General features: G+C 42.0%; 1 protein-coding gene and 1 long non-coding RNA gene across 9 annotated transcripts in view; one reads left to right on the top strand and one right to left on the bottom strand.

Moving 5' to 3' along the window:
* The window catches only part of MBNL2 (muscleblind like splicing regulator 2), a 159,030-nt gene that overhangs the window by 44,616 nt on the left and 86,801 nt on the right, over window positions 1-27,613 (top strand). For all 8 annotated transcript variants that reach the window (XM_086709259.1, XM_086709265.1, XM_025924569.2 and 5 more), the window contains exon 2: window positions 4,508-5,282. In XM_086709259.1, coding sequence (XP_086565385.1) covers window positions 5,109-5,282 — 174 coding nt within the window. In that variant the 5' untranslated portion in view covers window positions 4,508-5,108. The remainder of the gene's footprint in view (window positions 1-4,507; window positions 5,283-27,613) is intronic.
* LOC147584654 (uncharacterized) overlaps window positions 1-27,613 on the bottom strand; it is a 100,495-nt gene that overhangs the window by 9,638 nt on the left and 63,244 nt on the right. The window contains exon 2 of the long non-coding RNA XR_015252207.1: window positions 1,067-1,160. This is a non-coding gene — a long non-coding RNA (uncharacterized LOC147584654). The remainder of the gene's footprint in view (window positions 1-1,066; window positions 1,161-27,613) is intronic.

The following is a 27,613-nucleotide window of genomic DNA, read 5'->3' as shown; positions in this document are numbered from 1 at the left end:
AGGGCGTCTCCTCCTCCGTGAGGGGCTTAGAAAGCCAGAAGGGGGAGAGAACACGAGGCCGCTGAATGGCTGAGGAGGACAAGGAAAGGAACGCCAAAGAAGGAACAAGGCCAGAGAAAGAATTGGGAACAATTACTTTTGAATTCTGCCTGGGTTCTGCACCGGAAGGAGCTAACTGGGATGGCATTGATTGCAATGTTGGAAATAAAACTGAAGCACAAGTCAAAAAAAAAAAAAAAAAAGGTGGAAAAATAGAAGCATAAAATATTGTAGGCAGGAGCCCCAGCTTCTTAGGGCAACCCAGAAACGTCTTGCATATAAGCAGGGCCAATGGCAGCATATATGGGACCTTTCTGAGAATGAGAAAAGGGTGCCTTCTCCACTCAGATACATTTTCCCAGGGGCCCCTCTGGGTAGATGAACTAGAAAATGCCCCAGGTTCCTCCCCGCTCACCCAGAGCACTGGAGGATAGCATCTGTCGCTGCATTTCCAGCAAGCCCTCAAACGTAGTAGGCACCCCAGCAGTGCTCCCCGCATATTTGGACTAGGCATCACACCCAGGGTCAATGCCTGGGCCCTAAAAGTGTTTGATTCACTTCTGGGTTTAGTAGCAACTGAGGGAAGAAAGCAAGCGTCTGGCCTTTGTGAGAAGAACACTGTGGGATTTGTACTTGGGGCAACTTCTCTGTGGGTTCCTTCCGGCTGCGAAATAAATCAGTTTGAGAACCGAGGGATGCTCCGGATAAGTGGCCTGAGTACACAGTTCTGTCGGTCCCTTTGATCTCTAAGGCACCGCCCTGCTCTCAGCTTCTGTAGCTGGAGCAGATCCGCACAAGGCATAAGCCTGGCCATTGATGTAGAATGACTGAAGAGAGAGAGGAAGCCTGAAAGTGGATTTATTCAATAAATATTTATAGAGTAGCTCCTCCTTTCATTGCCTTGCATTGGGACAGCACTTTAGTGCTTACAAAGTATTCTTTGTTCTCTCTATAATCTGTCCTTCATGGCATCAATCATGTAATGTAGGTAGGAACTATTATCAACATTTTAGAGAAATTGACTTACTCAAGGTCACATGAAGGAACCTTGGCAAAACAAAGGCTTGACGCTGGCTCTTAGGACAAGGTACTTTCCACCATTCCAGAATGTTCTGTGTTGGCTGAAAGAAAACAAAATGCAAAAGCCAGTAAGACATTGCCATCAGTAGAAATATAATGAGAGGTACATGTAGCTCTGAATTTTGGAGGGGCTAAAAAGAAGCAAGTGAGCTTAATTTTAATATAAGCTAAATAATAATATTTAAACCAGTTACTTAAAATATTATCAACTCCCCATGTAGTACATGTGAAACAATATTAATGAGATTCTTTCACATTCTTTTTTCATACGAAGCGTTTGAAATCGGTATGTATTTTATACTCAAAGCACAACTCAATTAGGAGCTGAACTCATTGGACATTCTTGATCTGTATTTAGATTTCATAGAATTTACAACTGAAAAGTAGATTTATGTACTCAGGTCAGTCCAAGCCCCCTTGAAAGGTTTCCAGGAACTAAAGTGAGGATCAACGTTTTAGTTAAATTTACATTAATTAAGAATAAATACAAATTTCAAATTTAGTTCCTCAGTGGCACTAGCTACATTTCAAGTGGTCAGTAGGCACATGTAGCTAGCGGCTCCTATACAGGAGAATGAAGCCCTAACACAACCCTTCCTCCCAAGAAATCTAGTCTGGCAGATCCAATATGTGCTTTGGTCTGTGTGTTAGCAGAGGTTAGTCTTGTACCTTGATAACCGTGTCAAAAGTTGGTTTTCTCCATCCTTATCCCTCATCAGCCATCTTCTTTGGTGGCCTTCCTTAACCTAATTCAAGTCTGTGCTCTCTTCCTTGTTCCCACAACTGCCTGCTTATATCCATCTCAGAAGATGGAGGTTGTGATGGGCCAAGAGAGGCAGTGTCTTTGATAACATTAGCTCTGTAACTTTTAGGATAGAAACCAAGAATAAGTAGGAAGGAAGAGGGGATTTGTGAGAGGATAGCAATATACTTATGTATAGTATGATGTGCCTTCTTTTTCTTCTGGAACATCATTGACTTACACAGGACTCTGGCCAGCAGAAAGCGTGGCTCCTCTGCTTTTAAAAGCAAGTTCAGGGGCACCTGGGGTGGCTCAGTCGGTTGAACATCCAACTTCGGCTCAGGTCGTGATCTCATGGCTTATGAGTTGGAGCCCCACGTTGGGCTCTGTGCTGACAGCTCAGAGCCTGGAGACTGCTTTGGATTCTGTCGCTCCCTCTCTATCTGCCCCTCCCCGGCTCGTGCTCTGTCTCTCTCTCCTTCAAAAATAAATAAACATAAAAAAAATAAAAATAAAAATAAAAATAAAAATAAAAATAAAGCAAGTTCATCTCCTTCGAGTCTGACTATCTAAATTCTGGTTGGATTTTCATAGTAACTACAAATGACAATCTGTTTCTCCCAGGAAAACAATTACTTCTTACCTGAAAATACACGCGAAAGTCTACCCCATTCACTGGACTGGGTTGAGAGCATTGTTTCTATGTGGTTTTTTAGGAATACTTGAGTAATTATTCTTTTGCCATCTGTGCCTAAATACAAGTTTACCCGTTTCTTTTCCTACACGTGAAAAGCCGTGACCAAAGCCATGCTGTCTTTAGGGCTGAGCTTCTCCTGGATCTTTGTCATCCTGTAATCCCATCAGACCCTGGTCCGTAGGACTCAGGGACTCTATAAAATATCGTACAAATATAAACTAGATGTGTCCAACCTATCATTTTAAACCTCATTATTAGTGCCTCGGCTCCACTGAATACACAGGCAGGAATGTTTTCTTGTCCCCTGCTGCCCTCATCCTTTGTTCTCCATGGGGGTTAGAGATGGGGGTTGAGGCAATGGAGGTGCAGGTTCAGGCTGGTCTGTGAAACCTGACCCAGAGTAAATTTGGTTATTAAACTCATCTTCTTAAACTGCCTAGTTAAGCAAGTTGATGTTAGCTGCTGGGAACACAATGCTGCCAAACAGACAAGCAGTAGCCTGCCTGTCCCCTCAAGTATTTTACAGCCGGAGTCAGGCATGTGTCATGGCCGTCAAGGTGGCCAATTTCCTTACATGCACATATAGTTATTACCGATTTACACACTTCTGCTAGCAAGTAAATGAAGTCCTGGGATGAAGCAGCATTGCCTACCATCCCAAGAGACGTCCTGCTAAATAAACCTTCCACGATCGGATAAGCTTGAGAGACACCATTGTTTCTCTTACTCTATTGGAGACTCGTTCAAGACCGAAAAAAGCCCTATTGCAAAGAAGCGTGTTCAGCCTGGTTTACCTGGAGTTAGCTAAACTTAATTATCATGGGACCTACTTTCCTCAGGGGACATTTGTGAATCACTCAAAAGTTACTGCTGTCTGAACTTACTCATACATGCTGATTTTAAATACTCTACGTCCAGTTTCCATTAAGTTCTTACTTAAAGAAATTTTTAAAAGGACATCAAGGCCATGTGTCTAAGGTAGCTGGCAGCATATACAATATCTGAAAACGATCAGCTTCTAGTATATAGTCCTTTATTCCTCCTGGACCCAACGATGTTAAATTTTTAACATTTTAACTACTTCATAATCCTTGAAAACATTAAAAGAAATGAAATATAATTTTAGAAATGTGAATTTTCTAGTTATATTTTTGTTGTAGGTGTATGATTTAACTCCAGCATTCCACAGAATGGAGATTGTGAGTCCATTAAAAACTAAACTGAACTAAAACTAAAACGAACTTGCATTCATTCCTCTGGTCAGTGAGCCAGTCACCAGTTAAATCGGTCAGTAAATATTTTTTCAGGAACTAATAGCCATGAACTAAGGCACTAGGGACACAGAAATGACAAATATAAATAGTCCTTACCATCTGAGTGCTTACTGCAGAGAGGGGAATACTAACATTAAGCAAGTAATAACAGTAGAGAGAAAGTATAAGAGACCTAAAAAATATTGGGAAGCTTCTCCTTATCCATTTCTAAGTTCAGATCTCTGTAAACTAGAAAAAATATAAAGAATAAGGAGCCCATAGTACCCTTATTACATAGGAAGACACATCCCGAATAATTGTTTATAGCATTTCCAACAATAAGATCAACGGCCTAAATGTGAAATTAATCTGAAGCTACGGTTCTAATACACTGTTTTGGCGATGAAGCACATTAGATGGGATTGTTTCAGAATGCTTAATTATTGTGTCTGCCACACTCATGTGTTTGAGTCATTCCTAACTTCTGGACTGCTGCCTAGATTTCTGCAATACGGCTGCAGTTTTGTTCTCTCTCTCTCTCTCTCCCTCTTTAATGCATAACTTTCCTCACTAGCCTTAAACCTCAAAGTTCTGAACTGCACTTTTGCAAATTCTATATGAGACCTAAAACAGTTTATCAAAGTGTTGATTCCATTGAGTTTGGGTGTAAGTTGATGTTTTCTTTGTGTTCTGCAGGTTCATGATTTCAAAGTGCCTGTGTGAAGTCACTTTCGCTGGAAACTGCAGCCTGAGCTCTTGTTGTGTTCAAATTGTTCTTCCGTCAAATGCACGTAGCCCTGACCTTACGGTGGATGAAGATACCTCAACTGTCTGACTTTGCCAATTGCTCGATTTCAGGATTTAGAAGGGTGGAAAGAAAGAGAAATCTTGCCAAGATCTGAACGTCTAGGTGGCTTATTCTCCAGCACCGTCAATAGCTGCACGTGTCAGAACTGAATATCCTCCCGAGGAGTGCCATGATATTGAAGTCACTTTATTAAAAACAGTTGTGTCTGCAGATCGGTCGAGAGACTCGGACGTTTACCGCCAGAGATGACACTGAGTGTGCTTCTGTTGCGGCCCACTGTCTTCAAGTGGGGCATATTGATTGATGAGTGACTGCTTGCCGATAAATTCTCTCCTCACTGCTTCCTGGATTGGGCCTCCCTAAGCAATTGATCACTTACCTTCAGACTCACATGTGGGGTTTTTCACAACAGTAGTCTCGGAATCACTGGGACCTGGATCGATTTCATCATTTGACACAAACAAACAGAATCCCAGTAGCTCAAGCATCATGGCTTTGAACGTGGCCCCCGTCAGAGACACAAAATGGCTGACGTTGGAGGTCTGCAGGCAGTTCCAGAGGGGCACGTGCTCGCGCTCCGACGAGGAGTGCAAATTTGCTCACCCCCCCAAGAGCTGCCAGGTGGAGAACGGAAGAGTGATCGCCTGCTTTGACTCCCTGAAGGTAAGGGGATGCGTTTCCTGTGTCGTGTTGATGGCACAGTGGACTCTCGGATGGAATGCTTTCCCATGTAGCTTCACAAAAGTTCAACAGTCATTTTTAGGTTCTGTTTTCTTGTTTGCGGTGACTGTTGGGAGATCTTCACCCACGTTTTTTCATATCAGGCATACATAAATTTTTTACAGAGCCATGTTTAAATTAAAAATACATGACGGTATATTTTGGGTCTGGCATGACATTCACGTACCCAAGAGTTTTAAATCAAAGTCTGGCTTGTGACAACTGAAGATAAATATTTTATTAACGTTTGATCTTCTGGAGGTTATATAAAGGTGAAGAAATTGAATGTGTCACTTTTATGTGCCAGTTATTCTGATTCGCCTCTCGAAGAATTTTCTACTCTTATGCTTTTCTTTCTTGACCAAGGGCTTCCTAAAATACTTCTTAATAGGTTTTTCATTCATTTCTGACGATTTGCCATGGCTAACAGAAATCATTGAGTACATACTTGGTACTCCTTGAGAACCCACTATGTGTTAGTTAACAGCATCACGGAAGAATTGAATGTGATTCAAGATGGTATCCTTGAGCTCACTGTCTAGGAGGGAAAATACAGCATGTCAGCAAGTAACTATAATGCAAGACAGAAAGGGACATATGCCTTAAGAGAGAAACAGGCTTCTATGTGGGTCCATAGAAGGGAGAACTGGCTTCCAGCTGACTGTTTCAAGACATGTTCTAGAAGGTTGTTGCAACCTGAGGTGTATACTAAGTCAGGTGGGGTTTGGACTTGCAGAAATTGGGGGAATTATGATGAAATATCTAATTGAAGGAAGTAGGTGTGACTTAGCCCATAATTCTTTGAGGCTTATTTTGCCCTAAAATATGGATTCTATGAATCCCAGACTGTCTAGGACAGTCCTAACATCATCATGATATAGTTTTCAATGGAGATAAGAGCTTAATGTTTACATCTCTGCAAAACTTTATATAAATAAGCTTACCAAAGAGTTAAAAAAAAAAAAAAAAAGGTGGTCCATGCTCTTGGGAAATCTTAGTGCTGTGAGTTTACAAAATAGTGACCTTAGCCTATTCTTGGATATTGAAGGATTGGGTATGTTTTGAGGGAGAATTTCATCTTAAAGTGAAAAGTTATGTCTTATGATATTTATTAGTCGAAGTTGAAATATAAGACTTTGTGTATTTAAGTGTATCTTAAAGGGAAAATTTGTCTACACACTAAAAAGCAGAAGGATACATTTGTAGCCCAAGAGAAGTCTTTTAAGGGTTAAAGTTTGAAAAATTAGATATGCCATTTATCCCCATAACTTTCCCTATTTTATTCCTCTTTATCATGAAAAGTTTATTAGATTAGACTTTAAAAATATGAATTGTTTTGTCTACACAGAAATAAACAGATGGATAAATCACAGTTATATAAAGTATAACATTATAAGCATATTTTTATAATAGCATTTATTTTGCTCTTAGTCAAACAAGTAACCTAAGTACGTATTTGCTTCTATGGTCATCACCCATGGAAACATTCACTATAAAAAGCAGTTTAGATTAAAACCTAGATTTTAAGAGCTTTAAGATATGGAAACAGGTCAGAGGTGAGAAATTCATTTCCCAGGTCATCCTACTTCCTTTGTTTTATTGATCCAAGCCTTCACTGGTTGGATATTGACTAGGAAACCAACGTCTTAGGAAGTGTCTTAAAACTTAATTCTTTCAGCTAGTTAAGGAAATATGAGGGAGATATATACAACACATTAAGGCTAAGTACTTCTTGAATATCAAGAGGACAGCAACTTCCAGGTCCTTACAATTTATTACCTCAATGTGGATTCTCCGGGACCACAGTTGTTGGAGGAATTCCAACCCATGGAGAAAGGGTGAAGAACAGTTAAGTTTAACATAAAAGCATGAACCAAGCATGAAGATTTGAGTTTTAAGGACCATTTTCATAAGTGTCTAGTGGAATCATTTGCAGTGTTGAAGCATGGTTACAGATTGCCTTAAGTTATCAGTTCCCTTTTAGAATTGTACATTTTCAGATTATTTAATTTGAGCATGGTGTCACTTATTTTTAAAGTTGTCAAACTGTGAAGAATGTGAAAAGAGCCCATAGCATAGGAGTAAGACATACCCGAGTCTATAAATACCTGCTCAACCACTTCCCCGACTTGGGTGGGTCCCTTGTCACTTCTTAGCTTTGTTGTCTCATCAGTGAAATGAGAACATTTGCCAGTGACATTGGCTAACGTATGCACACTGCCCGGCACCATGCGGGCATATTCACCTTGCAAGGTGGATGTAAGAATGACGAGTTCTTACAATAAGGACGAGTAAATTAAAAAGGCACTCAGGGGCACCTGGGTGGCTCAGTTGGTTAAGCGTCACGCTCTCTTCGTTTCGGCTCAGGTCATAATCTCATGGTTTCGTGAGTTCGAACCCCACATCAGGCTCAGTGCTGACAGTGTGGAGGCTGCTTGGGACTCTGTCTCCTTCTATTTGTGCCCCTCCTCCACTCACATTGTCTCTGTCTCTTTCTCTCTCTCTCAAAAAAAAGGCACTCAACAGTGGTAGCTAAAGAGAAAAATTATGATGACAACAATAATTAAGCTATTTAATTTTAATTTCATTTAATATAATAAATAAGACAGTGTTGCTCCGCGGAACCAGCCTACGACAGACGGAAATGCAAGGGCTTGGCTGTCAGGCCAGGGCTTGAATGAGTTCTGGCTGATTAGAAGTGAGCTATAGCATTTGAGACAAATTATTTTACCTCCTTGACTTCAGTTTCCTCTTATTCAATATTCATATTATAATTCCAACTTCATAAGGTTACTGCAAAGACTACCTGGCCTAAGATATGCCAGATGCCTAGCAGAGGGCGGGACATAGTAGAGCCAGCTCCTGTTATTTTCCCTTCATGATAAAGTATTACAGCATAGACACTGATTTTGATGACTGGCTTTATAGACAGGATGTGTCCAACTCAAAGCGTTCAACTCTTAATGTGTCCAAACTCTTAAGAATCTACTGTGTGAGTGATAACAGCTCAGTGATACAAATTAGTCATGACATTAAAGCAAGTCAAGTTTGACACCGACATTATGTTTGTGGTTAGTATTTCTTACAAGGTATTTTCTCAAGGACTGTGCACTATTTTTGTTCAGAAAAATAGGGAAGAGGAATCTGTGTTGGCATACCAATATAGAGACCAGTCGACTATAAGCCTGACATATTCCTTTTTGTTTTTCAGTTTTTGTTATGGACTATTTGCATCCATGAGGAAACATCCATAAAAACATACTAAAGAAATTAGTGGGTGGTTAAAAAGGAGATTTGCTGAGGTCTTTGGAAAGAGAGTTGTACATCTATAAATACTTTTGTAGAAATGTTTCAGAAAATAGAGCACAGTTCTTACAATGACAACTGTGCTTTATTTACAACTGTTACCTTGTTGCATTTTAAATGAAACCACTGGGCAGAAAAGGCATTTGTGATATTTTTTTTTAACAGTGTAGTTGCTTAAATTTTTCTGGAAGGCCTGGAACATGGTGTTCCACAAGATAAGTTAACTTGACAAAATGCAAATTGCTTCGTGAGCAGCTAACCTCCCTGTATCCTTGACCGTGTTGGCCCCATCTCTGTTCCTTTATAATCCATAAAACAGTCTCCCTCACAGTTGAGATGTTTGAGATTTTTCTTTTCAGGTTCTTTTCCCTGTAACCAATAGGAACTAGTCTGGATTGTTTTGCAGACGGAAACACCCGGAAGGGAATAAATGAATTAGCTTTCATGCTTATTGGGACTAAAGGTTTTGGCATTTACCACTTTCATCAAGTATTTAATGTCTTTGCTTAAACGTTTTAATTCAAACTGAAATTAAAATAGGAAATAATTTTTAAAAAAATCATGTTGCTAATTTTGGCCAAAGAAAAACAAAAAGCACTCCTAGAGTCTTTGGGGAAATTGTTTTGGCTTTACATAATAAAAATTAGTTCAAAGACCCTGTGATTCTTTGAGCACCTGAGTGAGATGATGTCACTCTTCCATTGGAAGCCTCCCAGTGGCTTCCCAGCTCGCCTGGGTACATGGGTAAAGACCGATCCTTACAAAACTGTTTGGGCCCTGGAGATCTGACTCTCACCCCAACCCCCTGACTTCTGTCCTACCACTGTCCCCCCATCCAGTCCCCTGTAGCCACCCCGCCTCTATCCTGGCCCCTGGCTGTGCCAAGTAGGCTTCCTCCTTAGAGTGTTTACACTTGCTCTTTGCTCTGCCTGGAATATTCCTGCCTCAATTGTACGAACAGCTTATCCCTCATTCCCTTCTGGATTCTGATCCAAACTGCCAACAGTGAAGCCTTTCTGCCAACCTTATTTCAAATAGTAATTTCCCCGTGGCTGTGATTCCATTTACTCACCATCTTGCTTTCTTCTTCTCCCTAACACCGCCTTCTGGTAAACTGAACACATACTTGGTTTGGGTTCATTATCTGTCCCCCTCCCTTCTGCTAGAATGGAAGGTCCATGTAGATGGGGATGGTATCTTTTCTGATCACTGCCGTGTCCTCAGAGCCTAGAACAGTGTCTCCTTCGTATTAGATGCTCAATAAGTATTTGTTGCATGGTAGAGCATGTTCCTTAGGAAAGGATTCAAGCCTCTCAGGTAGGGCTGCTGCATACGGCTTGTGTGGGTGCATTTCTCAATATGGTCTGTGTGACCGGCACCCCCTGGAGTTGTGCAGTGCACAACCTGTACGACAATGTGCTATGGCCCTGTTCTCAATAGTCCAATAGATTTCAAAATCAGGGGGCTCTGTGAAGGAATTAGAGGCCCCAGTATAATACAGCATGGAAGTGTAATACAACATGAGAAAATTGACAAGAAAACTGACAAGTAATTGACAAGTAAATTACTTCAGTTTCTCTGAAGTGTTGCAGAAACTACTTACTATTACTCTCCCATTCTTTCTAAGTTTGAAAATGTATAAAAATAGATCCTACTCACTTATTTGTGGGATGCTGGCTATAAGTTGGCTGATGACAAATAAAATTTTAGTCTTCATGTGTATGGGTGAAAATTTTAAAATCGAATATGGTAGTAGATATGTGATCGTTTGGGACAGTTCTTCAAAACATACTAAAAAAATGTATGTCATTGGCCTTGGCCTTAACTTCATGTTCTTGAATTGCTTTCAAATAGAAGCTAATTCTTTGCAGAAATTGCTTGAGGATTTTTTAAGTTATGTGCTCAATTCTGGCCTGATTTGAAGATATAATCTCAGACAATTATTTTGTTATCTATAGAAATCTCTGTAGTCACAAAGAGGCTACTTTCTGCCAGGTATTTTTCATGAATTATCAGTTCCTTCCAACGACTCTGTAAGGTAAATATTCAGTCAACCATTACAGTTGTGGGATACAGGTTGGAAACAAATAACTTACAAATGGTGGGGAAGAGACATGATCCAAGGTAAGTGTCACTCCAAAGCCGCCCCATCCCTTCCCTCCTCCTAATTCCTCTTATAGAATAACTCATCGGTCTAATGAATTCTAAAACTCCTAATATCTTAACAATATCCATGTTTCACAAATTTAGCATATGGAAGTGTCAAAAACATTCTAAAATAGAAGCCCCCAGGAATAAACTGATCTAGGTACTAAAAAGTTACATATTTGAAAAGGAGAGACAGTGAGGCACATGTATTTCTTTTTGTCTGTATTTGTCTAGAGATATTATACATCACTTACTAGGTCTCAGTAGCAAAAGTAGTTTTGGTCCAAGGTGTTGGTGTGTGTGTGTGTGCCCGTGCGATTCTGACACATAGGATTTCAGATATCACGATAAAGTGAAGGACATGTTCTACTTTAACGGTGCCCGGACCACCAATTCTACTCCTTGTGTAAGAGATCCATGTATCCATCATCTGACTGCTGCCCTCCGGGGCAAATCAACCACTTGCCCCTTTGTGATACTATGAAGACCTCCATGTAACAGTTCTCTCCTCTAAGTATGTGTCCCCGTACAAGCCCGTAAGCTTCCCAAGGACAGGATGGTGTCTTAGTCATCTCTGTGCCCAAGCACCTAGCGTGGCACTGATGCGTGGAGGAGGTGCAACAATAACCATTCCAAAAGTGCATAAATTAACGAAGGAATCCCCACGACTTTTCAAAACAAACTTATTGATGATTGCCAGTGAACCTCAGACACCAAACTGCTCTGCGTGGCTGTTCACCATTTTCTTTAATTTCTCCGTTTTGTTCTGCAAGCCTGGCCAGCCCCTCCTTGGACTTCTTTCCTCCTCTTTCCCCCACTCCTACTTCTTCTACGACTGCAACCTTCCTTCCTATCTCGCCTCTAATGCCACCTGTCCTCTCCTTGCTCCTCACTGTGGATACTTGCCAAGACTCAGCATTGGTTTTTCCTAGATCAGGTCGGTGACGAGTTCTGAAAGGGTGTCTGCGCTCAGCATTCAATTCCCACCTCTGTGTCAATCCATCCAGGTTCTGGGTGCGTGCCCTTTCCTGGCCAAGTCCGTGGCCAAAATGCCCACCAAACACCCTGTAGGCAGGGTCCATACTCACCTGTAGTTGAACATTCCTAGATCCAAACTCTTCATCCACCCCCAGTCATCATCCCACTCCATGTGCCTTGTTCCCCAGGCACAAAACCTTAGCTTGATACTGACCACCATGCCGAGGATCCTTAGTCTTTCTTTTTCTTTCTTGTTCTGGTTGTAGGGAAATATATAAACTTTAAGAATCAATAAATTTTTAAACTGTGAAATGTTTACCCAGATACAGACTATTACAACAAATCTTAAGATCTCAAGGGTTTCATGTTGGCCTCTAAAAACTATCTATGGACTGCAAGTTAAGAAAGTCTCATCTACAGAGAAGTCTGACACATTAAAGTGGGCACAAGATGACCAGAGGGTCATTAAAGATACTTTTTGGCTGTTTCTCAAATTTGCCTAGGGTCAAAATTAGCACCAGATTCTTCCTGATACTCAAGATATTTCTATGCGAAGAAAGAATATACTTGTAGCTTCCAGGACAAGAGGAGGGCCAAGAGGAGGACAGTGCAGGTGGAATCAGTTTCGGTGCCTTTAATGAGCAAAGGAATGAGGATTCTCAAGGTGGCATCTCCCTAAACGTCCTATCAGGGATAGCACATCTATGGCGTTTATGGGTGATGCCACCTTCCTAGGGACACGGCTTCTACCCTCAAGACACCTGCATTCTAACCCAGTCTAAAATTAAGAGGTAGACAAAATAATCTCTACGTTAGTTTCCTGTGGCGGTCATAACAAACTACCAAAGACTGGGCAGCTTAAAACAACAGAAATGTTTTGTCCCCCAGTTCGGGGCGGCTCCAAGTCCAGACAAGCGTTGGTACGACCGTGCTCCCTCTGAAGCTTCCGTGGGAGAACGCTTCCCTGCCTCTTCTCTTTTCTGGTGACTCAGTGTCTTCTCTGGATCCAGCTTCTGATGTCTGTCTTCCTGCGTGTGTTTCTTCGCATGGTCTTCCCTTTGAGTCTGCGTCTAAATTTCCCCATCTCACAAGGACGCCAGTTACCTTAGGTTAGGGGCCCACCTTTTCTGGTATGACCTCATCTTAACTAGTGATATCTGCAACGATCCTACTTCCAAATCAAGTCACAGTCTGGAGGACAGAGGTTAATTCTTTAATTCATCTTTTGGGTAGAGGGGCACACCGTTCAACCGTAAGAATCGTATCCAAACCTAGAAAATGTCAGAAACCAAACACTGTAGTCTAACTCCTGAGCCCAGACTACTTTTAAAGTCTACCTGTGCACACTGCTCAGAACAGCCGCTAGCCATCATTGGAGTTGGCAAGAGAGATGAGGCTTGAAAAACTCCAGTGTTGGGTACTGGGTAGACGAAAGAAAGATGATAAGCTGACATTCTGTGATTACAATAATCTGTGTTTGAAACATGTAAAAATAGATTAAAATAATTCGCAGAGCAAACTGGCAAAACTTATTTTCTCCAAAAATCAAACAGAGCAAAATATCACTTTTAACCTTAATTACGTTCTTGAATAATTACATTTGTTTATTATTCACTTAGCCTTGGGCAGGGATGCTAACTTTTGCTAGTCTGTGTAGCAGTTTCTTATGAAACCATTTCTCACCAAAGCTTAAGGAGAAAGAAACATTTATCATGATTTGTTTAAGATTCTAGTTTTTTTCTGAAAATGGAAATAGCATCTTGTCAGCACCCTCCTTCCTTCGTTCAAACTTTTGCTTTTATTTTAGAATGTGGTTTTGTTTTATGTATGTATGTATGTATGTATGTATTTAGAGAGGGAGCACAAGGAAGGGGCAGAGGAAGAGGGAGAGAGAGAACCTGAAGCATTCTCCCCGCTGTCAGTGCAGAGCCCAACACAGGGTTCGAACTCACGAACCACGAGATCATGACCTGAGCCGAAATCAAAACTCTGATGCTTAACTGACTGAGCCATCCAGGCGCCCCAGAATATTTTTAATACAATGCAAACTAGGAAGCAAAGATTTAAAAAGTGCTGGCCTGGGAGTCTATATCTGCGCCCTGGCTTTCCTGTACATAATCTTATTTCATTTCACCTCTCCGAGCGGGCTCCAGGTGCCTCATTGGTAAATACTCATTCATTTAGTCCGCTCATTCATTCATTCATTCATTCCCTCTTTCACTGAACAAGAGGTCCAAACCAAAATCCGCAGGACTCAGCAAGAAATGGGATGAGGCACTCACCAGTGGCTGTGGGGGAAAGGCAAGGAGGACTGCAGACTGCAGGAAAGTAACTGAAAAGCATGTGACCCCCCGACCGTGGCGGCCACCACTCAGCCACAAACAGCTGTTGCCTGCCTTCTGAGACTCCTGGGGATTTTTTAAAAAAGAACCAGAGGTACATATTTTGGTGTGAAGTTTCCCAATCCCTAAACCTTGGCAACCAACGAAAATATTTTTTAGACCCCGAAGTTCAAGCAAAACACATCTACAGGCTGGATTCCATCTGTAGACTGCCGCATTCAACCTCTGCTCAAAACAAATGAACAATAATTGATCATGGGACAGGTGCTGGTGAACACTGGGAGTGGAACAGCATTCACCCCTTCTTCCATCAGCGGAGATCACAGAGGGCAGAGCAAAATTATAAACTGCTCTGAAGGACCTAAGCTTGAAAGACCCTACGTGTGTAGTGTGGGTGATTCACTCTCTGGTTTCTCCTTACCTCAGTGGCCACTCCTGCTCTGTCTGCCTTCCTGAATCCTCCTCCTTCTGAACACTGGCATCATTCCAGACTTTGAACGTCTCTATGTTTCCTCACACCTACAGTGACCCCCCTTACCCTTATAACTCACCAAGCATGATCTTGCCTCAGAACCTTTGTACTTTCTGGCCCATATTCCAGAGAGCTGGACTCCCTAGATGACCTCATCCAACCCAGTGGCTGTAGACATCTTTTTGTATGTTGAACGTTTCGTAATTTCTGTCTCTGGCCCCGATTTCTCCCCTAAGCCCTAGACTCATGTATTCAATTGCCCACCTGACATTTTTACCTGGATATTTAAGTGACGTCTCACATTTAATAGGACTGCTAAGTTTTTGGTTTCCCCTACAACCTCCTGTTCCCATTGTCCCTGTTCTCAGTAGATGGTGCTGTTTATTTGCTTGATCAAGTAAAACATCTTAAAACCCAGCTTCAATCTTCTCTTACCATCACCACCATATCCAGTCCATCAGGAAGCCCGGCTTTCTCCACCTTCTGAAGACATCCTAAATCCAAGCACTTTCTGGCACTTCTGTCATGACCACCCTGGCCCAAGCCACCATGTGTCTCCTATGGACTATTGTAACAGCCTACGGTAGCTCACACTTTTGCGACTCCCTCCTTGAGCGGCGTGACCTGGAAGTCAGGTCACGTCATCCTCTAGCTCAGAACCTTCCAGTAGCTGTCCGTGTCACTTATGCAATCACAGCCCTTAAGGCCCCCTGTGCCCTGGCTCCCTGCTGCACTTCTGGCCCCATAAGTCGACCACGCTCCCCCTCACGACTGTGTTCCTATCACAGTGGCCTCTCTGTTCCTCAGGGCCTCTGCACCAGCTGTTCCCTCTACGTGGAATGTTCTTCCCCCATGTAGCTGCAAGCCTCGGTTCTCCACTTTCATCCGGACTTTACTTACATGGCCCACATCTACCCACAAAAGCAACCTCAGAAATTATCCTTAAGGGATGTGATCTATCTCTGTGTCTCCTCTGCGTCTGTCTCTACCACGAGACGGTGAGGCTGTAAGGCAGGGATCTCGTTGCTCTGTCCCTGCAGCCAGCACGTGCAGGGTGCTCAATCAGATTTGCAAATGCATAAATGTATCCTTAATTCTTACACTTTTAAATGCCACTGTTCCAACAAAATTCAAATCGCTTTTCTGGCTACCCACTGCTTAATTTTTTTCTGTCTACCCACAGACAGATAAAACCTCAAAGTTAAAGGTTCTGTACAAATAAGCTTTTTGCTTTACAACCCAAAAGGTGTTTCTGGGTCATGCTCATGTTTCTGGAATGACAGATCACATGGAGATTTGCCCACAAGTGTCAGCGAAGAGCTGTTAAAATTCATGGAGTGGCTTGTTGGACCACCGTGGGCAACTCAGCAGATCCCGAAAGCCTGGCTATAGACTTACGCTGGCATTGGACGACATTTTCACTAGTCTATAAAATAAGGACACTGAAATACTTTCTTTCTTAGTTTTGTTTTATTTTTGTGGTGGTAAGGACACATAACACGAGCTATGACCTCACCCGTGTAACAAATTTTTAAAGGCACGACACCGTATTGTTATCTACAGGCATAGTGGTCTATTGTAATACTCTAGGATGTATCCGTCTTAAACAACTGAAACTGTACAAAATGGTTTTTTTTTTAAATAAAGCTGAATTCTTTCAATTCAAAGTTTCTTTTTTATTCAGAGATTATACCTTCTTTTTAAATTTTTTTTAAATGTTTATTTGTTTTTGAAAGAGAGAGAGAGAGAGAACACAAGCAGGGAAGGGGCAGGGAGACAGGGAGACACAGAATCCAAAGCAAGCTCCAAGCTCTGAGCTGTCAGCACAGGGTCTAACACGGGGCTAGAACCCACTAGCGGCGAGATCATGAACTGAGCCGCAGTCGGACACTTAACTGACTGCACAGGCGTCTCTGTACCTTCTTTTTTTTTTTTTTAATTGATTATTATAATGTTCCTTTTGTCTCCAAAAGAGGTTTTCTTAGCAGATGAGTTTTGTTCTTTTTCCCCTAATGGCCTTACTCAGCAAAAGAAAAAGCGAGCAATTCTATGTCAGTTTTCCATTCTTCTTGGAAATATTAACTCCATAAACTTGAAAGGTAGGGATATGCCGGCTCATACTATCTGCCTGAAATCCCCATTTCACTCGTTTGGACCCTGCACACAGAGAAGGCTTTGTCATCACAAAGTCACTGATAAGTCCACACGTTCCCTGAAAGAAGCCTAGAAGTTCTGCAAGCCTTTTTCTCTTAGCAAACAAAGACAGCTTGATCCATCAAATGAGTGGATTTTCACTGGCGGGGGTTGGGGGTGGGAAATGAGCCCGAGCGGAGACAGAGACATAGAACAGACCTAGAACATACCCGTTTCAGTGTATGAGAGCAGGTCCCCCAGAAGCCCAGGGTAGCCGGCATCCAATACTAGGGCCTAAACTACAGCAGGGGGCTCTCCTCTGGGGCTACGGAGACCAGGCCTCTTCTGGCAGAGCTTTACCAGTGACAGGCTGCACCTGTTTCACAATTTCCTCGTGAATTGACCTGCTAATGCTAAGTAGCATATTCTTTCCACTTGGTTTGGTTCAATTTCCTCTGGCTCAAAGATTATAGCCTAGTTTCTATTACCCTTTCTCAGCACTGTCAAGACCAAGAAGAATAAAACTGATAAGAGGACGAATCTGCCCCCAGAGCACCACTTTTGGGATTCAGGAAGTGAGTGGATGTTGACATATTTATTTGTGATCAGCCGTACCTGGCTCTCCTGCCTGACCAACCAGCATTAGGGGGATATGTCTGATGAGACCGTTTTCTTAGGACTGAGTTCGTGTGTCCACAATGAATGGCAGGCCCCTTGGAAAATGAGATGATGCCGGGAGAAGGAGGAAGGGAAAATGACTCGGAGGTTTTTACCCAGTTCAAGCAAAACGAAATGATTGGCTTCAAATTTAGGCATGTTTACATTTCACTCAGTCTGCTGTCATCTAAGTGACACTTTGTGTTTTTTAAAAAATTAATCACTTGTAGTTTTCAACTGAATAAGTGCCATGGACACCAAAGTACATTAATGAGCCATCTTAATATGAAAATTTGTTTCCCGAAAAGGAGAATACAGTACATACAGGTTTTTTAAAAATAAGCATCTGGTTGGGGTGCCTGGGTGGCTCAGTGAGTTAAGCGTCCTACTCTTGATTTCAGGCTCATGTCATGATTTCACGGTTTGTGAGATCGAGCCCCTTGTCAGGCTCTGTCCTGACAACGCAGAGCCTGCTTGGGATTCTCTCTCCCTCTCCTCTCTCTCTCTCTCTCAAAATAAATAAAAAACATTAAAAAAAAAAAACTTAAAATTATACATCTGGTCCACATCTCAAATCTCATTCAGAAGAACATTTCAAGTGCTCCCAGCCCTTAGTAAAATCATGAATAATGACACCAAAGATATTATTTCCACACCTGCCATGAAACGAAGCCCTGACCCAGATGCTCAGGATGTAAAATTAATCGTCAGCAACCTCATTTGCGAAATTTAATTCATATCGCTTCCCTTCTGCTCCCGTCGGGCACTTGGTTGTTAACAGGAACTGTGATCGCGGGAAAATATTGGGATAGCAGAATTCTTAATGAAGAATTCTAGTAGCTCCAGATGTTCTGAGTGGTATATAAAGCCACAGAGGAAGAAGTTTCGTTTCCTAGAGAATTTCAATGTCTTTGCTCATTTACTTCTTCTAGAGTCATTGGGCCACCACCAAGTGCTGAGCACTATGTTTGATGCCTAAAAAGACAGACACCTTGTTCCCATGGAACTCGCAGTCGAGTGAAGGAAACAAGAGAAAAGTAAACAAACTAATCAAATAATCACAACTTATCAAGACCGCTCTTCATTCAGGAAATACCGAGCGCCCACAGAATGACAGGCACCGGGCTAGGCACCGGGCTAGGCACAGGCAATACAGCCTGTTCTAAAAGCAGCCCGGTTTCTCGACCTCATGGGGCTTTTGTTCTAACGAGAGTAGACAGAAATCAAATGGCTAGAAACAGTGCCCCCCCCATCCTGAAAAAATTAGTTATTTTCAAGTTGTGAGAAATGCTAAATAGGAAATAAACTTGGATAGAAGCCAATGTGATCGAGGAAGAATTTAAATAGAAAACGTGACCTGGGATGCTGTCTTCAAGGAGTTACTTTCTGAGCAGAGATCTGAAGGACACGGAGGAGGCAGCCAGATGGAGAGAAGACCTTCCCCAGGCATGGGCAAAAGGGAGCTCCAAAGCCTTGGGATAAAAGTACTTCCCTCTTTCTAGAAACGAGGCAGGGCAACTACAGCACAATCCATTGGTCAGGGGGACAGAAGCCTGAGACCATGAATAAGAGAGAAACCATGTAAGAGTCTGAGTTTTATGCTCAATACTAAGATTTCCACAAGAGGTTGACACGTTCCCGTTTGCCTCAGGAGAAGGCCACTCTGCCTGGAGAAGGAATTGCAGAAGGAGGCCAGGCCATGACATCATTGGAGAGTCTTCCCATCGTCCAGACTGAAGCAATTTTGAAATCTTATGTGTCTTTGATATTTTTTAAAAAGCCTACGTAACTGTCTAAGGGACCCCTTTATGCTTATTTTGGAACTTTTATCAGTGGCCCACGGTATCCTTGCTGTAGGCTTTGTCAGATGATGGAATTGCACCAGAAGAGAGATAATTCATTTACCTCCGGTGTTTCAGATGGGCAAGGAATGCAGGAAATTCTAGATCTCCTGGCCATATTTATATAACATAGTCTTGTGAATTACTGCCTGATGTCTCCAAAGATCAGGTTTGATGGGGAGAGACCAATACCCTGCATGAACCCTATCACTTAATAGCAGGCCACAAGTGCAATTCAGAAGAAACTTCTTTCAGGGGCGCCTGGGTGGCTCAGTTGGCTGAGGGTCCCACTTTGGCTCAGGTCATGATCTCACATTTCATGAGTTTGAGCCCTAAGTCGGGCTCTGTGCTAACAGCTTGGAGCCTGGAGTCTGTTTCAGATTCTGTGTCTCCCTCTCTCTCTGCCCCTTTCCCTCTCATGCTATCTTTCTCTCTCTTCCTCAAAAATAAATAAACATTAAAACAAAATTAAAAAAAAAAAAAAAGAAACTTTTTTCACAAGAAAGACTTCTTTAATCTCTGTAATCTTAAACTTTTCTAGCTGGCCTCCTGCATCTTGCTCCCTTTTGTCTTTTAACTTCTTTTTCCACAGCCTCCAAAACCCCTCGCCATCCATCAATGGCTGTTCAATATTGTGCCATATTCCTTGAGAGACATGGACGTGTCAGACGGAGTTCGTGCTCTGACGGGGTTTCTCAAATAGCCGAGGAGACAAAGAGCCATGCAAAATTAACAACTAAATACTAAACTGTTTGGTACTAATTATTGGAAAAAGACCTTTTGAGAAAAGAGGAGGAGGGACTGCAAAAGGGAGCCAGAGCATGTCATGGAAAAGAGCCTCACAGGCTATGTAGACGTCAGCTGAAAGAAATGGCTGACCTTCACGTTGGATACCCTATAACTGTGGCTTCTACCCGTTTTTCCCTTGGGGACTTCTGGAGGCACCTATTCAGTAAGACTGAGTACATGGATCCCAGGAATCTGTATTTTTAGAAGCTGTCCAGTGATTCATATGCCCATTTTCGAAAGTATTGCTCCAAATGACCTCATCACGCACTGAAACTGCTTGTTCTCAACACCGCATGAACCTAGTAAGCATCCCTGAAAGTCTTACTTAAAGTTTCCACTTGTCTCCCCAGGTTCCAAGACGGCACAAAAGTATGGTGTCTCACAGGTAGCATTTTCCAAGTCAGGATAAAAAAGGTCAGCCCCCTGTTCCATAGCCTTTGACTTCTTATTCCTGTGCCCACTTTAGTTGAAATATCCAACAACACAACAGACTACAAGTCATTACCCGTAACCGTGCACCGTAAAACAACAGCCGCCAATCCCAGTCGTTGCCATTGGTGCCACCGGGAGGGGAGAGCAACCAGGATGGGAAGCAATGGGAATGAATCAGCAAATGATCTGGGTATGTTTACTCTGAAGAAAGACAGATTCAGAGAAAACATGGCAGCTATTGCCAAATACTCAGAGTTGGAATGGTGAAGAAGAGGTAAAGTTGCTCTGTGGAAAGGATGAAGACAGGTATTTGTTCAATATGAGTAAAAAAATATCTGAACATGCCCGGAGGGATAAGAGTTTCCATCTAGGGAACTGCTCAAATAATGCAAGCTTGGGATTTGTATTGTGTCCTTTAAAATGTTCTATGCCGGGGATATTAAGAGGCAGTCTCATGCAGAACTAATTACTAAAACGGCCAATCCTAGCTTAGCAAGAGAAATTTTCCCTAGTGTCAGTGGTGGAATATTTAGTTGCCTAGCAACCCGTAAATATCTATGATGCAATGGAAAATCCTTAGTTTGCGTCTGGGTTGATTGTATAGTTCCTAATACCACACTTGGTTCATTTCATTGATGATAAGTATTCCTGTTATAGTCTGTTACATATCAAAATGGTGCTGAGCTGCAGCTTTACACAGTTTCGATCTTTGCCGAACACTAGCCAGCTGCCTCGCCGAGCCCAAAGGCACACAATAGTAATAGATGTTTGGTCCATACAGGAGGCGACAGGATAAGATGGTGAGAGCACAATACTTTTGGAGATATGTACAACGGTTCAAATGAAATCTGGTGGAACCCTAAGTGTGACGGTACAGGTTTAATCATGAACTCTCCAACCTCGGACTTGTGTGCATTTCTAATAAATGACTAATAGCATTTATGGTATAGAGCAAAGTTTAAGGTGTAGAACAAAATGTGTAAGATACTGCAATCATAACTTTCTAATCACAGTCTCCTAGAAAACTGACAAAAACATATGTGGATGGGTTAAAAGTTTGGTCTCATTTATAAAGGACTGCTTTACATTATAAGAACCAAAGAACAGCTGTTTGTCAAGCTTCCACATTAAACATCTGCCAGGATATCTTCTTAGGCAGGTTTTCTTAGTGATAATGACTGGGTACATAAAATAAATCATGGAACCCCATCAGATTCTATCCATACTAAATACCGGAGACATTCGCTTCCCCTTGTCAAAAGATCATAAATAACAGAAGTAAAACCGGCCAATCGCTGAAGGAGTAATCAGTATAAGTTTACTGTGCGCACAACCAAGAAGACAGTTTGCAAACTGGGAGCACTCAGTCCAAAACAGGGAATGAGGCTCCAGGGCGCATTGTTGTAAAGCAGCTTATATAGTGAGAAAGTTTATTCTTCACAGTGACTGGACACAATACTAGAATTTTCTCAAATGATAGGGAACTGGTCAGTGGTGACCTCATATCAACCTCGGGAAATAGTTCCCAGTTTTGCTTACGATGTTCAGAGTCATAAGCCAGAAGTGATCCAGGTCAAGTTAACCTTGCAAAATAAGATAAATTAAGCTTTGTTTGTATGGCTAAACTGGTTGTGTATGCTCAGGAAATTTTCAAGGCTGGCCTCTGATTTTTTTATTTTAACACCCTCTTTTGTTTGACCTCTTAAACCCAAATCATAATTTTAAAAAGTGATTGATTTTGATTCATTTCTCTTCCCCTCCCCCCCCCCCCCCCCCCCCGCAAAAGGCTTAGAATTGCTTTAGGTAACTTTTTATTAGCCAGTCTAGGACATTTGTACAACAATATAATTAATAGCACTTTTAATGAAAATGATGGTATATTAATTGGTAATTTTTGGATGAGTGTTCTTCCTAATTACTTATTAACCTTTAAATCAGATATACACAAGGGACTAGAGCAAGATTCATGTCTTTGAGTATCTGAAAGCTTTTTCAAGGTGGTTTTTTTTTTTGTTGTTGTTGTTTTTTTTTTTTTATAAAAAGAATCCAGAGGAACTGTTTTTTCCCCCAGAGGAAACTCAAAATTATATCAGGAACTAAGTATGGTATGATGCTTCACACATTAATATGCTATAGAAGTTTTCATGTATCTATTCTTGTCACCTTAGTGAACATAGAAGTATGGTTTAATAAGATAGCAAAGAGGATGCCGTCCATTTTTCTTTAGCACTTAAATTTGCAGGTAGTTGCAAACAGTACTGAAAAGAGGGAAAAAAGGCTATTATTAGGTGAGAAGGTCTATTTATCTCACTATACATACAAGAAAATGAAGAAGGCACGACCTGCAGAAGATCTCTAGATCTTTGGCCCCAAGTATCCAGTCTGACTCCATGTAACTCAAAAAGGCTTTATGCATAAAGCATGGTGTGAAACTTCATCACTGCCATTTAAACAGCAGGGCCATTTAAGTGGCTGAACACAGACTGGATGCAAACACAAATAAGTGGATTTCAGAAGGCAAGAGTCCAATTTCACCTTCTCTGATGGGAAGTCTTCCCACCCTGGAGGTCTTCTCTGTAGCCCTTTTTCTGAGTTTCTCTCGGCGTTTTCTGTCTATCCAGAACTGTGGGATAAGAGTCACTATTTGAAGGCCTATGTTACTTTTTACTCATTGTGAAGATTCATTTGGTACCTGGGCCTTCCCTCTAAGCCTTTGACCTGTGAACTTTTCTTGTTTTTAATTGGTTTTTTTTTTTCATGTTTATTTTTGAGAGAGAGCGAGACAGAGCATGAGCGGGGGAGGGGAAAAGAGCGAGGGAGACAGAATCCGAAGCAGGCTCCAGGCTCTGAGCTGTCACCACAGAAACCCGATGCGGGGCTTGAACTCACAAACCGCGAGACCATGACCTGAACTGAAGTCGGATTCTTAACTGACCGAGCCACCCAGGTGCCCCGACCTGTTAACTTTTCTATTTTCTCTCTCTGTCTTTGCCTAATTCATTCATCAGAAAATTTACCGAAGCCTGATATATCCCAGGTTCTGTCTTTGGTACAGAGAATACAGCAGTGAAGACATCATCGTGACTTCAAGTCAGTGATAGTTTAATGGTTGGGGGTTGGGGTGAGGTGGGGTCAGAAATGAGTATTGGGCATCTAGAATGCGGTATAATAAGTACTAGGAAGGGTATCTGTGTGCCCCAGAGCATGGGAAGTTCCGGGGTATGTACTCTGGAAGCATACTAGGGGCTAGCCAATTCAGACTGGGGCTTAAGGAGGTGAGGGAAACTTCTCATCGGACTTAAGTAGGAAAATGGAGGTGGCGTTAGTGGGTAAGAGGGTAGAACGCGCCGTCTCTGTCTTCCTTCTCTGACTCCATGAGGCCACCTGTGTTCTTAGTCACCCCATCTCTGTCCTTTTGCCTGGTTTCACATGACTCCCATCTTCCGTGTCTCCCTACTGGACCATTATTTGCTTTAGAGCAGCCCCTGCGAGGGCCATCCGGCAAACTATTACAGGACAATGACGAATAAGCTCTGTGTAAAGGCCTTGCTGCAGGTGGAAGGAGGCTGTAGGTTGAGAAAGGGGTCTGACTCTTCCTTCTCCCAGTGATTCCAAGAGGTCTGTACACAAGTACACGTGAAATCCTAACTGTGGCTCCGCTTGCCTCTCCAAAGAAGAAATAACTGCCTAAAACAAGAATTAAAGACAAAAGGCTAACCTATAGAGAGAGCAGCAATAAATACATGCACACATTCAAGAAGTTTTTTAAAATGGATAAACAAAATGTTTCTTGAAAGGAGAAGAGAGGAATGAAAGAAAATAATCATCACCATCATGGCTGCCATTTAGTAAGCATATCTACACATTGTCAACTGTACCAGCCATTGTTCGGGTATTGCATGTAATTCTGAAAACAATCCTGGAAGGCAGGATTCTTTTTTATTTATTTTTTTTCTTTTTTTAACGTTTATTTTATTTTTGGGACAGAGAGAGACAGAGAATGAACAGGGGAGGGGCAGAGAGAGAGGGAGACACAGAATCAGAAGGAGGCTCCAGGGTCTGAGCCATCAGCCCAGAGCCCAACGCGGGGCTCAAACCCACGGACTGCGAGATCATGACCTGAGCCGAAGTCGGACGCCCAACTGACTGAGCCACCCAGGCGCCCCACAGGATTCTTAAAACAAGTCCTCGAACGGTCTTGGGCACAAACTATGAGCTCAGTAACTATTTCCTGAATGAATGAAGATATAAATGCTTCTGTGTGCTTGGTGGCTGTCTCTCACCTCCTTCACCCCCTAGAAAATAAAATTCCTTGAGGGCAAGCACTTCATTTTGCTTTCTTCCATATGCCAAACACGTAGAATGAGGCCGGCACGTGGCAGGCACTCAATGCTGTGCCGCCTCTAAAAGACAAGGAAACAGAGACTCAGCACAATTCAGTATTTTATGCAAAATCACACATAAACCGAGACCATGTAGGACTTGATCCCAGGTCAACCCGTGTTCTTCCTCCCTTTACATCACACCAGTCAAGCCTTTTCTTCTGTACATTCTCTCATTATCTCAGGCCTGCTCAAGTTTCAGAGATACTCAGCTCTCTATAATTCACTAGGATAATTTTGTTGAAAAGACTTAGCACAATAGCATATATTGGTGAATATTTAGCACATACCTATTAGTAATGGCAATTATCAACTTTCCCAAAAAATAATAAGGGGGGTGAGGGGAACAGGAATGGGAAAGGGTTTTTTTTTAATTTTTTTTTTATTTTTTAATGTTTATTTACTTTTGAGAGAGAGAGACAGAGTATGAGTGGGGGAGGGGTAGAGAGAGAGGGAGACACAGGATCCAAGTAGGCTCCAGGCTCCGAGCTGTCAGCACAGAACCCGACAGGGAGCTTCGAACTCATGGACCACAAGATCATGACCTGAGCTGAAGTTGGACACCTAACCGACTGAGCCACCCAAGTGCCCCAGAAATGGGGAAGTTTTATTCCTCCTGCTTGTGCCGGAAGAACGGGGGAGTACACAGAATGGGCTGCTTGTCCCCTACAGCCACAGCGAGCCTTGGACTATTGGGACAATGAAGCTTAGTCTCCTCATCAGGACTTATTTGCATTATTAAAATGTAAAGACAGACTCACTGGTGTGTCACGACTCATCCTCATCATTAAGATCATTATGGTGACCTGGCACGTGTGGGCGACTAATCTTCGAGCACACGAGCGAAACGAGGTGCCTAACTTGTCATGAGCCTGGCTGCTTTGGGAGAAAGGCAGCAGTCTGCTGTGATCATCAGAAGAGTCTAAGTGACTCAGTTTTACAAAGTGTGATCACTGAGGCTTTGGGGAGTTTATCAAACTAGATTGCAGCTACCTTCATCTCTCTAGATCTAGATTTTTCTGGTTCTTTCTCTAATATTCTTTTCTATTTTTCCCCATTAGTTGGACAAAATTAAAGGTCCCTAATACTGACAGTGTTATAGAGAATTATGCACTCTCATATGCTATGGAAGTCTAAAACGGCTTAGACTTGTTGGAGGACAACGTGGAAATATAAATTATATTCTTAAATGTTGATAGCATTCAAGTCAGCAATTCCATTTCTAGATATTTATGCTAAAGAAATACTTACATATGCATATAAAAAGGCATGTACATGTTCATGTCAGCAGTATTAATAAGAGTGAAAAACAATCACAAAACTAATCACTGAGGTCATCCAGGACGGGTTAAATAAGCTTTGGATAACTGATACTCTGAAATACACGTGACACTTAAAAACTGAGGGGAATTACTCTAACATCTATATCAAACACATCCACATCTGACTTGGCAAAATCTCCAAAGCATATTATTTAGTAGGAAAAAAGAGCTAGTTGCAGTATTCTGTACACTATTAGCTGTTTGCATTTAAAATACATTCCAGGGGCACCTGGGTGGCTCAGTCAGTTGAGCGTCTCACTTCGGCTCAGGTCGTGATACTGAGGTTTGCGAGTTCGAGCCCTGCGTCCAGCTCACTGCTGTCAGTGCCTGCTTTAGATCCCCTGTTCCCCTCTCTCTGCCCCTTTCCCACTTGTGTTCTCTCAAAAATAAAACATTTAAAAACTTTACATTCCAAAAGATAGATTTCTATAGGTACATATATAATGTACCTATTATATATGTAATATATATTATATATGTAATATATATTATATGTAATATATAATATATGTTATATATATCATGTAATATATATCATATATTATATATGTAATACATATATATAACATATATATAACATATAAATATATGTTATATATTTAAATACTATATTATTTATCAATATTATATATGATTATGTAAAATAAATCACATGTAAATATTATATATTATATAACATGCTATACCATACATGATACAGTAATATTTTCTGGATAGATCTAGACTTGTCTTTTTTCTGATGACTTCTTTGTGTCTCAGAGCCTTTCAGGCATGAGGAAAAGCTGGGGCAATGTGATGGGAAGGAGCTGAGCCTGGTCTGTTGAGGCACAGGGAAGAGACCTCGCTCAGCAGCAGAATGTCATTACATATGCTTTGGGGCTGAGGTCACCCTGCTGTCTGAATGCTCAGGGACAAGAAGATTGAGTTACTTGAAGGAAATGCTGTCTCATCCTTTGCTTGCCATTGAGTTCTCCCCCAGCCCTGGGAAGAAGAAGCTCTACGAGTCAGTCCGGCTCCACTGGCCCAATTGAACAGTTTAATCAGTTTAGAAAAGGGGTTTAGTTTACAGAAAACACCCCCTATATTAGCTCACCAATAGCAAACGGTGATGAGAGCCCTGCATTGCACCAGGTTACTTGTGGTCACCAGAAACAAGAGCAGGCAGGGTCTTCGTGTCCCAGACCTATGTGGGATGGAGAGCAAGCTCCACCTACTCCTGTCCCATTTCTTCTAGTTGGACTCTTTCTCAGTTCTTCATACGGTGACAGTATTGCAGTGTCTTCCCAGAGAATATCCCCTCTGAAACACCTCCAGATTTCTGTAGTCATTCTTTAGCACATCCTCGGCCTTGGAGATTGCTCGTCTGTCTCTCCCTGGTACTGCAGACATCTTCACTTGCCTCTTCGTCATGAAGCCCCTCTCATCCGGAAAGCCTAAGCAAAAGTTCTCTTCCTTCGCTATGTCCCTTTCTT

The sequence above is a fragment of the Puma concolor genome, chromosome A1 (genome assembly GCF_028749965.1).
Source record: "Puma concolor isolate L17-30 chromosome A1, mPumCon1.1.hap2, whole genome shotgun sequence".
NCBI classification, from domain to species: Eukaryota; Metazoa; Chordata; class Mammalia; order Carnivora; family Felidae; genus Puma; species Puma concolor.
This window is presented reverse-complemented; position numbering and strand designations above follow the sequence as displayed.